Source organism: Gavia stellata, chromosome 16 (genome assembly GCF_030936135.1).
Source record: "Gavia stellata isolate bGavSte3 chromosome 16, bGavSte3.hap2, whole genome shotgun sequence".
In the NCBI taxonomy this organism is placed as follows: Eukaryota; Metazoa; Chordata; class Aves; order Gaviiformes; family Gaviidae; genus Gavia; species Gavia stellata.
Window position 1 is genome coordinate 19,804,434 of NC_082609.1, and position 12,540 is coordinate 19,816,973.

At 46.5% G+C, this 12,540-nt stretch overlaps 1 protein-coding gene across 3 annotated transcripts in view; it reads right to left on the reverse strand.

Moving 5' to 3' along the window:
- Positions 1 to 12,540, reverse strand: part of SIL1 (SIL1 nucleotide exchange factor) — a 94,335-nt gene that overhangs the window by 40,586 nt on the left and 41,209 nt on the right. For 2 of the 3 annotated variants that reach the window (XM_059825365.1, XM_059825367.1), the window contains exons 4-6: positions 4,591 to 4,711; positions 3,226 to 3,322; positions 263 to 454 (exon numbers count right to left, since the gene is read on the reverse strand). In XM_059825365.1, the coding sequence (XP_059681348.1) occupies positions 263 to 454; positions 3,226 to 3,322; positions 4,591 to 4,711 (410 nt within the window). The remainder of the gene's footprint in view (positions 1 to 262; positions 455 to 3,225; positions 3,323 to 4,590; positions 4,712 to 12,540) is intronic. The other variant, XM_059825366.1, reaches the window with a different exon arrangement.

Here is a 12,540-nt window from a genome sequence, read left to right on the forward strand (position 1 = left end):
GCAAGAAAAAAAGCCTGAGAAAAAACAACAAATCAGGCAACACTAACCCCTAGGAAACTGCTTGCTACTGGTACAAGCGATGATTTACTCAAGCTTGGATATAAAAATAAGCCTGCAGTAGCCTTCTGCTGTCTGTTATTGTCCCAGGATTATGATAATTAAGCAATTTGTATTACCTGATACCGATAAGAAAAATAAACCCACGTTTATGACACCGTATCCCCTGGATTTTACATGGTAGTTACTAATGCATTTTTGTTACCTGGTGAACATAATATTCAAGATCATAAAGCGCCGCTACTTTTTCATCCAGCGTGGAGGCAGAGCTATTGAATTTGCCGATTAATTTAACCATAATTTCATAATCTGTTTCCATCTTCACGTTCAGCTTTTCAAATTCCTCCTTCAGCTGCTCTATGGGCCGGAACTTCTTCCTCACCTCTTCCTCGTGGGCCTTGAAAGCAGAAGGAGGAAACCAGATATGAAGGTGGGTGATAAACCCCAGCCCCAGAGTTACAAGGGGAACCTGGCTGTCTATCCAAATGGAGTTACCGCTGTGCATCAGCGTTGGAGGGCCCTTCTGAGAAGCCCAGGAACCCAGTTACCTGTGAGATACCCACCTTGGGTACCAGCCAGCACTCCCTGAGGAGCTGAACCTGCACCTAGGACTTTGTACACCTTTTCTACATCCTATTCGCCTTCCAAAACAATGTAAAGCCCAGAAGCAGGCAGCATTGCTGTTACCTGTTTGCCTGCAAGTGGATGTTCTCAAGACCTGACTGGAAAAAGCTCTGGGCAACTCCCAGATCTAAGAGCTGACCCTACTTGGAGCCAGAGATGGGGCTGAAGACCTCCGGAGATCCCGTCCAGCCTGAACTGCCCAGTGACTCCATGCCAGTGCCATCGAGGAGATCTCCTCGGACGTGTACGAAGACGCTTTCATCACCCCAATCATTTAACGCGTTTCAGGATGGCTTTATCTCTCAGGGAAACGTATGCACTCGCTGGCAGGGACAGAAGCTGTCAGAAAGCAAGGCGGGAGGAGCGGCTGCGAGATGGAGCCAGATGAAGTGCCGTGGGACTTGGCCAGGAGATAGCACTCCGGGCAGCACGGCTCATCTCCCTCGTACAAACAGCACTCCAATGGCTGCGATGAACCCAGAGAGCTGCGGAAAGGTGTGCGGTGAGAAGGAAAAGGCTCTGCCAGAAATCTAAGAGAACGCCAGAGCCAGCAGGGACCAATTCTCCAGCATCAGCACTGGTGACACTGGGGCAGGCAGGGACAGAGCCTGCTGCTACAGGGGACGGAGGAAGCAGAGAGGCCAGACTGAAACGGACTGCCCCAAGAGCAGGAGAAAGCCAGAAAGCCCCTTTTGAAAGCGATCCTGCCACAAACCCAAAGAGCAAAACATGTTTTTATACAGGAGTGACCCCCAACTAGAGAGCCTGCACGTGCAGTGCTCCCCCCAGCAAGCACTGCCCCAGTCCCCCACGTGTGAACAGAAGCCGAGGGCTCGAGACGTGAGAGGGAACAAAAAAAAAAGAGTGATGGAAGTAAAGCACTGTCAATCTAACAGCAGCCGCACAATCGGCGCTAATGACTACCGGCCTAATTACTATAGGTACCGCACGATAACAGAACGCCATCCCCACCCCAACCGCACAGAATTGCCTTTGCAGGAGCATAGATGGGAACACGCTTGGTGTAGCTTGGTGTAACTCAATTTACTTTGACACAGTTACTTCAAGGATGAATTTGCTCCCTGCAGGAGTCATTTTAAATGGAGTACTTTAGGTCCATCAGATGTAGCTGGTTTTAGCCCAGTTGCTGGGACAATAGCTATTCTAACAGGGTTTTTTTAAAATATGGCTTATTTTCACATAATAGAGTATCACTAATTTTTGCATTTAAACGACAGTCATTTCAAGAAGTTCTGCTATCAGTAATGCTGGCTGCTACATAAATAATCTTTCAGAAAACTAAATAACTCCCCGGTGCCAGAGAGGAGGAAAAATACTTTCTGTGACTCCAATACTTTAGAGCCTTGACCCCTACCTCAGTTTTCCTTCGACTGAAACAATGTCAGGGCAGCAGGAGGAGAGGGGACCTAAGGAAATACTGATGAGTTGAAGAGGGGAAAAAGGCTGTGATCCACCTGATGAGTTGCATATCATCCCACCAGGGTCATGCCAGTGGCTGGGGACCAGCTCCAAGCCTGGAGAGGGCTGAAAGCAGCACTTATATTCTATCTTACTTTGGATTGTGAACTATCTGTAAATGGGATACTTACAGCTTAGATAAGGAAAATTCAGCCTATGCTTCACCACGGCCATTTGGTTTTCACTACCCAGGGCACGAGATTGGAAACCTAAACCATGAGATCACTTTTGGATCCAGCTGTGCCAGTCGCAGGGGATGTTATGACCGGTGGCTTGTCACCATCACTGAATCCAGAACAGAAGCGCCTCAGCTGCACAATACTTTTTGTACATCCTCACGCTAAAAGAAGGACAGTGAACAGCAAAGTAACTTCCTTTACAAATACCATCACGCTGCAATCCAGTCCACTTTGGGGGTCTGCAGACATTTTTGTGAACCAAGTGGCAGTTGAACAAATAAATCAAAGCAACGGATAAAAATACATCCAAACAATGGAAAGAAAATCAGCCCATGGATTCACACAAGTGTTTGCAAGTTACTTTTTCGAATTATTAATTCAAGTCTAATCACACTGATATCGGAAAACTTATGGAAGCTTACTGAACGTACCTGCTTTGGATTCAGGAAAGATCCCATAGCTTCACTTTAGCATCGGTACACCAAGAACGGCAGTAAGAAATTTGGTGTCTGCCCCTCTCTCCCTCGACAGCCCACAGGATAATTATTACCAAGAAACACGCTGAACTGTGAGAATATACTTAAGTACGCACAAGCAGCTTGCAACACAAGGCCTTAAAGTTTGAAATTAATAAAATGGATCTGAACAGAAGTTTTCCATTTTTACAGAAAACCCAGGAATAGTACAAAAAGGGGTGAGAGTTTCCCAGGGAACTATATCACTAACAGGCTAGCAAAGGTATTTTAGGTCCCTAGTCACCAGAAGATTAGTCTGCACAGTATTTTCCCAAGCAATTACTTTAACCATCATATTTCTGAGACGTGTAACGTAGGGTGTTCGCATCCGTGTACTGTGCATTGCTTTAGAAACAGGGATCTCTCCTTACCTTTCTTTCTGCCTTCTCAGTTTCCTTCATTTTAGCTAACGCCTTTTTGAGCTCCTGGGATGTGAATGAATTTGAGTCAACATCCACCTTGCCCAGCCTTGCAGAAGAAACAAAACAAACCATGTTATGAGTGAACAATTGTATCTATAATATTTTCATTGTGATATACTAGCAATGGATAATATCAGGAGGAAAGGCACTAAGAGCACTAGATTTCCATGCATCTCACTTAAAACACACAAAAAACCTCCACGCTCAAGAAAAGATTAGTCTGACTGCTATATTTTGGGGGGGGGGGTTTGCAGACACCTCACCCTGACAATCAAAAAAGGCTCTGTAATCTGCACGCCGACCCAGAATCTCAAGTCCTAACACAATAAAAATAGCTGATTAATTTATGCCTCTGAATTTCACGTAGCAATACAGAGAAACAGGAAATGTTTCAGAGGAAAAACAAAAAAGCACCACTGTGCCACTAAATCATTGCTAAGGACTTGCAAGCTTTAACATGGAGATTTACAGCTGAAGTTCTGATGATCGTCATCCACAAAGTTAGGGCAAGGGTAAATCCAAGCAGAAATTGCACAGAAATGCTAAAAACCCACGTTGTGTTGCTCTTTACACCCATCTCATTGGTTCAGAGAGTGTTTATCTGGCCTACAAACACGCCTGCACAGAAGAAAGGAAAGCCAACCGTTGAGGCTTCATGAAGCTAAAGAGCCTCTCCACGCTCTGAACAGGAGTAACGGGGGGAACGAGGGAAGCAGCGGTAAATCCCATGCACTTTAGGACAGAAAGTTCCCCATAGTAACTAAACCTGTCTTTGTTATCAGTGTGCCAAGGGGAAAGTCAGCACCAGTGAAACTTTGGAAACGGATTAAAAAATACGGGTGCAGGGAAGGCTGGGTGATCCAAGCAGAACGTCAGCAGTAACTGATGTGTAAATGAATGTTGCAAGCCTGCTGACGGCATCAAGCTAAAACCACTGTATCTGGCTCAGGTCAACACAAACAAAGCCCCTTACAACTGCTCTGATGGTTTAAGCTCAGAAAGCAGTTTCAGACTGATTGCTGCAGACATTTCAAAGGACTAAGTGTCAATCAAAGAAGTCACATTGCAAATTTAGTTTCGGTGTCACGGCCTGAGAAGCCATGAAGGTGTCTCTGAATATGCACTCAGGGCACTTCTACCACCATCCCAAAGGGATCACAAAGGCCGGGGCTTCATTTTCAGCACTGCTGAACTCTTAAACCAGCAATTATGTCTCGGGAAGAGACAGCAATTGAGTGCACCAGGGAACCTGACCTCTAATAAAAGGCACAAAACCCGCAGCCCACCCACCCCTGATGCTTTGCATCACCGTACCTTTTTCTTCTTCTCTCTTCTCTCGTGTCACTTTTTCCACTTTCACTATCTGGGAGCTTGGCTTCTCTGTCTCCCGTCTGCAGATTTAATCGTACGTGTGACCCTGCTGGAACAGCTTGACCTACAAACAAAGGCCAGATTATTTTAGGGCATGTGCATTATTTCAGCTTTGCTACCCAAGAGAAAGAGAAATAAAAGCCTCGTCCCACAAGGTGAACAGGAGCGGGCTATCGGCCACCAACCACGCTCCCCTCTATCAACACCCCTTCGACACAAGTGCTGTTTTAACCTTGCAGAAATGCCACCCTGACCCACCGAATGCGTTCCCGCGCAGCCAGGTTGGCTCCGTGCCGCAGGGGAGGAGGGACCCTGACCGCAGCAAAGCACTGGCTCCCTCCTCCCTCCCAGGCCAATTCCTAAGACAGCACTAAAACTCCACATCAGGAGCGGATTTGGAGACTATTTGGAGAAAGGGGAATTGGTTGCTGATTGAGGTAGACGGCATAAAATACAGCTGCCAAAGAGAAATCAAAGCATACCGCAGAGTACAGCCAGGTATGCTGCATATCAAGCGTACCGAGGCGAGGCTGTGTTGGTTTGGAAATATTGTATTAAAAGGAATATATGATCACTACTATCTGCCAAGAAAAATACACAGAATACATTAAGCTTTGGTTTTAAATGCAAAAAAGATGGGAAATTCAGAGTGTTTTTTCTTGGTCACAATTCACCACAAACATGTCACAACGGCCAGCCGTTGCACTGGGATGGAAGGATGGCAATGTTTGGTTGCTGCTTCTTGATGTTGCTTCCTCTTCTTTTAATGCAAGAAATCTGCCTGCTTAGGAGAGCAGGGTCGCAGCTGAATGGATACAGAGATCTCAGCTGCACACAGACAGACAGACACACACACAGCTGCTCGTGTTCTTCTATCTTGATGAGGTTTCCCTATTAAGCCTTTCCTTTATCTGTTTCCTTTTACCTAAAAAGACACCTAGGATAAGATAACACAGCATGCAGGAGACAGGTAGCATCTCCTACCAAAGGGAAACGAAGACAAGGATAATTATTTCATACAATAAATACATGTACTCAAAGACAAAATGCTCTAGTCTAGGGAACGACCAGATTGATCCTCCCTCTTCAAGACCAAAGAGACATGTCACTGATCAAAGGACCTGGTGCTTCCTACATAAGGCTGGGACGTTTGTCACAATTCAGACAAAAACATTTCAAAGCCTAAAGCCATCCAGCAGGTATATATGCATTTAGAAAAACCAGGAAAATCCATTTTGGAGGATTTCCTATTAAAAGAGGGTGCATTTCTGATAGCTCCTCTTTCTCTCCACCATATCCCACCCATAGGAAGTTGCATTGGTTGGATATGCGAGGGGACAGACCTGATTATCTTCCCATCTTAAACGACGCAAGGACAGGCTAGATATGCCTCCTTCGCACTTGGTACGCTTTCCATCGACAGACCCAACCCTTCTCCTGCTCCTTTACTTGTGATATGAGGGAGCTTTAATCTATATGTCTGTCTAGAGAAGCATCTTCCCACTTTGAAAAGGTGAGCCCTGCAAAAGTTCACTGCGCTAACTGAGCTCACAGGTGATGCAGGAAACACAGCCGGGACGTGCCGGTCGAAAAGGAGTTTGCAAGATCTCCATGAAAAGGACAACACCGCATCTCCTCCTGCCTGTTTCAGGAGAAACCGAGGCAGGGGGCTGCTGGCAAGGAAAAAAAATAAAATAAAATTATAAAATGGCATTGCACGCTGAACATACAGATGCATAAGGACGTCTTCCTCCTCCATGGGCACGAAAATCACATAGGGGAGAAAGCGAGGGAGACACTCGCACTGGGACAGCCCAGGTTACAACCGCAGCACTCACTGAAGCAACTCCTGAATTGTCAAACGCAGCCAGAAATAAATGTCCCCATTAGAAGAGTACAGTATATCCCGGCTGTCATGCTCCCAGTGCATCTGGCCACATTAGTTCACTCGGTTGCCAGGGGAGAGGAAGGAGGCTGATGGGCTTTGCTTAAAAGAAACATCAAAAGGGAAAGCAAGGCAGCAGCCTCCAGAAGGGCTGAGCGACTCCCATGCGACCAACCCTCCCAGTTTCTATTTTCAGCGAGCAGTAAATAAAACACGAATCCCAGCGTGCACAAGTTCCCAAACCCGGCGCAACTGAATTAAGGAGGTCGCCATCAGAGAAGGCACAAACCTTTCCTGCTTCTGCTTCTTCGCACTTTCCTAGATGAAATTTGACCAAGACCATCCAAATCCCAGAGCAGAAATCTCAGCCTTGACGTATTTAAGCGGTTTGCATCGCTACAGGGATTTCTTCTCGCCACTGGCACAGCAGCGCAGGTTCATGCCACAGCAGGACAAACATAGTGCTTTGTTAAATAAACCAAGAAAGACGTCTCTGTTTTCAGCAAAAAGATTGGTGTAGTCACTTAAAAATATTCCGCGTGTTTGAGACAGGATGAAGTCTTCAGTCTTGTTTAGTCTGGGGTATTCTGAAGTATTATTCATAAAGTGTGTTTGAGGGTGGGTTGACTTGAATAATGTGATTAAAATTGCTGATTTAAACGAGCAAGCTGGAAATCCTGAATTTTAATCATGTTTCAACATGTAGCTTCTAGACACTTCCCTTAAAAATAGTTGATTCTCTTTGATTCTTATAATTTGATACTCTTCAACAACTCAGAGCATGCACCGGAGCGATACATATGCAAGCAATTACACAGCTTCACGTGCTGTTAATACAGAATCATAGCCTTAATAGCTTTTTTCCTAGAGGAATTAACTTTTTACTTATTGTTTGCATTAAGTTGCATTTGGGAAATGAAACTCAATTACAAAATATAAAAACAAGTTTATATTTAAGCAATTTTCTGACCTTTTTTCTCCTCGACACCTTCGAAAAACAAAAGATGTCTATCCAAGCAGGTATGCATTACATATATGTGCTGCTGAATGAAGCTGAACGGTCTCACTTCCCAGAGATCTCCCAATCCTACAGTCGCTAGATCTCATCCTATCCTACTCCCTCGCTCCTTAGAAAGGGAAAGAAGAGTTTCCATTCTAATTCATTTCCCACCTCCAAATCAACTACCCAGTGAGTAGAAATAGCTGTGAAAACCCCTCCGCAAAACTGCAGAAAAGGCTATAGCTGTCGGAGGAGAAAGCCAGCAAACTTCTTCCCCCACAACCGGTTTGTATTCTTTACCACTTAAAAACTATCCCATACTTGGCACTTTTTAAACCACAACTAAAATGATTTGAATACGCATTACTGCATCCACTTGGGTTGGTGGATCCAAGAGAAAGCCAAAGGGTTTAAGCAGACTACCCAATGTCCCCAACGGGGACGTGCCACCCGCCTGCCCCGCAATCACTCAGCCCTTCACCTCGCAGCCAAAAAGATAACGTCCAACAGGTAAAATACTTCCAGAGGATAAAAAAACCCCTTGCCACTGCACGAATGACAAGGTATTTATTGGGAATAGATGTCAAAGCAAAGCGACAGCGTTTATTTTCCAAGCAGGAGACACTGATCCTGTGGCAATGCGCTGCTAGGACAACGTTATTCCCGTTCTCAATTTAATCCCTTTATCAGCTGCAGAAGCATCAGGATAGGCTTTGCTCTCTCACACAAGCCGGAGCTCAACCGCTTTGACTTACACTGCTCTCCAGACAAACCGTCCCCACACCTGGGCGCTGCCACGCGTGCGAGCATCCGCAGCCTAAAAACTCCTGATCTTTTGGAGGTCCTTCTAGTGCGTTAGCGTTCGTCTTATTTGGATGTCTTCTGTCTGTCCTGAAAGTTGCTTAAAGTGACACCGAGGAAGAAATTAATTTATAGCCCTATTCTTTTAATCTTGGTCAGCCAGATTTTTTCAGACATCCATTTCTTTCTTCTTATAATAAATTAGATGGAGTAAAAGCACCAGAGTCGGCTTCAAAGCAGCAACTCACTCGCAGGGGTTCTGCTGACGTTTATAAACTGATGCTATTTCTCTCTTGTGTTTTACGTTATCAGCTAAACCTGTCAACTTAAATTATTGCCTTGTAACCAAATCACAGTTATCTGTTATTCTGTTACGTGCACATTCCTGAAGCGCTCTATACCTATATCAAGTTTCGCAGAGGTTGAAAACAAGATGATAAATAAATAAACAAATGGAAAACTGGAAAAAATGGAAAACCATGCTCACAACTAAGGCGAGAAACAGGCGCATTATATACAGGATAACTAAAAGCAGAGGTCTTGCTGTGCTGAACGTGCATCACATAGTAACAACATCCAAGTAACCCCATCTCTCTTTTTCTAGACCAACCAAACGGCCAACTGTGTTTCCTCACTAAATGAGAAAGGTGTCATCCTGCCCAGCTCCTCTCCAGTACGTTATTCCAGTTAGTGCTGGTCACAAATGGTTTTGCATTTCTGCATGGGGACAAGGCTGAGCCCCAACTCCCTCCACAGCAACAGGCAGGCATTAAAAATAACCGGGTAAGTTTTACGTCATACATAGATGTGCAAATCTCATACCGAGATCACGCAATAAGTCACTATGCTCCTGGCAGCGGCTTCCCCATCCCCTGCCCAGCCCTTGGACCCCCGAGCTGCCACCCATCGACCTGCCCAGCAAGAGAAGCCCAAGAGGGACACGAGACTCTTCCCCCTCCAGAAACACCTTCTGGCACCACTTTGCCCCTGTGGCAGAGAAATGTCCCCTTGGGAAGGCTTCTGCAAGCAGAAAAAAGGGTGATCCAGCTCACCGAGGCAGGTCCCCAAGTAAACGCCCTCGTTCGCCACTGAAAAAAAGTTTAATAGATTTTTTTTTTTTTAACGGTGTGAAAACAAACCACAGTTATGAGTCAGTAACTGGCTCTGCAGTTCTCAAAATTCGCCTTGGTATCTGAGCAAGCATCAGATAATATCTACCTTTCTTTACTCTTTGCTTCTCTCAGCGCAGGGGAGTGCGGGGAAAGGGACTTTCTTTCTAATACAGGCAACAAAAGAACCCGCAAATCAATATGTGAACATTCCCAGCAAAACAAACCGGCAGTGCTGCAATATTAAAAATAGTACGGCTGCACAAGACTGACAGAGCATCTGCAAAAAGTTATCTGATGGCACCGTACCTACTCCTTTAATAAAATAATGATTAAAAAAAACAAAACACAAAGAGACAAATCCCAGGAAGTAGCACAGCTCCCCTCTGCCACATCATGGGCACTGCCAGCTCCAGGAGCCACCAGTGCCACCAGTGGGTAAATGGGAGAGGCTGGGGTATCACGTGCTGGTCATGCACAGGGGGACACAACTGCCCCGGCACTGGCCCAGGCGACCGGCTCCTGCCGCGGGCTCTGCCTGGGGAGAGGACGGGATTTCACACGAGCACGGTGCTCCAGCTGCACGAATATGCCGCCTGTTTCTCACGCTGAATGCTGGGCTCAGAGGAAAACAGATGAACCAGCCCTAGTCTGATGGGGCTCGGTGCGTGCTCTGACTCCGGACTCTCCGCTTAGCACTGCCGAGCAAGGAAGCAGCAAAGCCTGGCTTCTTTTTTTCCTCTAAGGGTGAGTCATACCACTCCTTGGATTGCTTGTTATTTCAAAACGGAACATTTTTACATACAAAAGGAAGGGAAGATGTGTAGAAGACACAGGTCAAGAAGAGATGGATTACTGATGGGAAGAGGAAGCCCAGAGCCTGAATCTCATTTTGCTACTTCCTGCCCCTTTTTTCACTCATCTACAGCCTTTTGTATTAGTTCGCTTTCCGGCACTCACTGCTCTTCCCAATTAAGTGCCACTGGAAAAAGTCATTAATATGCTATATATCACCTCTTCCAGATAGCTAGCGGAGAGGTTTAACAGCATCAGGCCTGGAAGCTCCCCCCAGAAGCCACCCCAGCACCCCCCGCCGTTTCCCACCATACCTCGCCCACGGTGTAGCCAGCGAGGCAGTTCAGACGCCTGCATCCACACTTCAGGTGGAAACTCCTACCACGCTGCATGAAATGCTTTACAAAGCCACTTCACGTGCATCTCTTATTTCCATTAGCTCTGTACTTCTGGTGGGAAACCACAGCTGCCCGTTGAGCGCAGCACATCCTTAGAGAAGCACCATCCTGTCATTGCCCGGTGCTCCTGAATTTCTCAGGTCCGCACCATCAGTGACAGCAGGGGCTCTAATTACCTACTGTAATTAATTATAGAGAAAACTCTTTCATCATCACCATATGTTTGCCATGTTCATGAACTGTTCGTTAAGCATATGCTTGCGGCATCTGTAGGGGACGGGATGTGGGATGAACCAACCCCTGCCGTGACCCACCGTGGCCATCCCCACCGTGCCACTTCTCCCAGGGGCTGCCTGCCTCGGGGCTGCAGGCATCCTGCTGCCTCTGCCTGCAAATGGAAAGTCCTGGAGGTGTCAGGTTGGTCTTACCACCGTTATTTTGTCTTATTGCACCTCGATATGGACAAAGATCCTGCTGTGCAGGGGGGTGACAAGGACAAAGAGATGTCCTTCCCTTCCTGAGATTACAGAGGAAACCATGAGAGAGGAGTTTTGTCCTTACAGCATGAGCAAACAACTCAAAACTGCGATTTTCTTCTGCTTTCCAGGGCACGCAGACAAATACTGAGCAAGAAGGGCCTGATCCCCAAGCCACAGATATTTAGCTCTCAGCAGCAACTTCCACCAGTGTCTTCCAGAAATGCCTGAATGTGACGAAATGTTGAGAGACTGAAGAATTAAAAAACCTCAACAAAATCAAGGACATTTCACATAAGACACTTTAGTTGGTTAGTTTATCCGACAAATGTTTTATATAATACACCAAGCTATGCTAATAAATATCCTGCAATTCGACCTGTCAAAATGGTGATGTCTAAATACAACACCAACACCGATTTTGCTCCATGCTGCAGCAGGGCAGGGACAGAAGCCACCTGAAACGCTTTCAAGCTCACCGAGGGCAAATCCCAGTTCAGCGTCCAGCAGTGCCGCTGGCAGCAAAGCCATCGCCAGGAAAACCCCAGAACGGCCGCACTGATACATCCCAACACAAAATGCCACCATCTCTGCTCTTGCCCCGGGTCCTTACGTGTCCCAAAGGGGCAGCGCTGCTTTCTGCTGGTCTTGAACCCTACTTGAACAGGGCGCAGAGAAAGGGCCATTTCCATTCCAGTTTCTTATTAAGCAAGAGAGCAGTTACTCACCGGTGCTCGCTGGGCTACTGTTTTCCTACGGCCAATGCCACGGAGATCACCGTGTGGACTCAGGGTGCTAAGGGCTCCGCACAACCAGGATTACAGGGAGACAAGTTGCCCACAGTAAACCTTGGGAGAACTTACTTTCTTGCATCCCGTGATTTTTAATGCCAAGCGCTTGCTTGCTGCAGTAATGACAATGGCTTTAAAAACCATCCATTGGGCCTACAGCTCAAACATTTGTTTAGCTGAAAAGGGTTTCAGAGCCACTCTTTTGGCCTAGTGCTGAGAGGTCTTCTCTGTAATTTGTTTCCCTCAGCAGATATAATGAAAACGTTTTTAAAATGACTCCAGAATCAAATCCCTCCCTTCCGCGATTCGATCCGTAGCCAGTGGAGAACAAAGCGTCGCAAGGAAGGGGCTTTCCAGTAAGTAATACTTGGTTAGACATGTGAAAGCATCAGTTAAATTTGGACACTCGGTTGGACAACCACTTACAAATACCAATTTAAACCGATCCAACGCTCTCCCACGGCACCGGTATTTATGTTCTCTCAATCAATCAGCAAGCGCCAGGGGCCATGAGCCCAGTTATTCAAACCAGCGGCACCCTGCGAGCACCGGGCTCCAGCTCCTACCGTCCCTTGCCAAATCCACTTGCTGCCTGTGCTTGGCTTCGCCTCCGGCTCCGGCAGCAGGAGAGTGGAAGG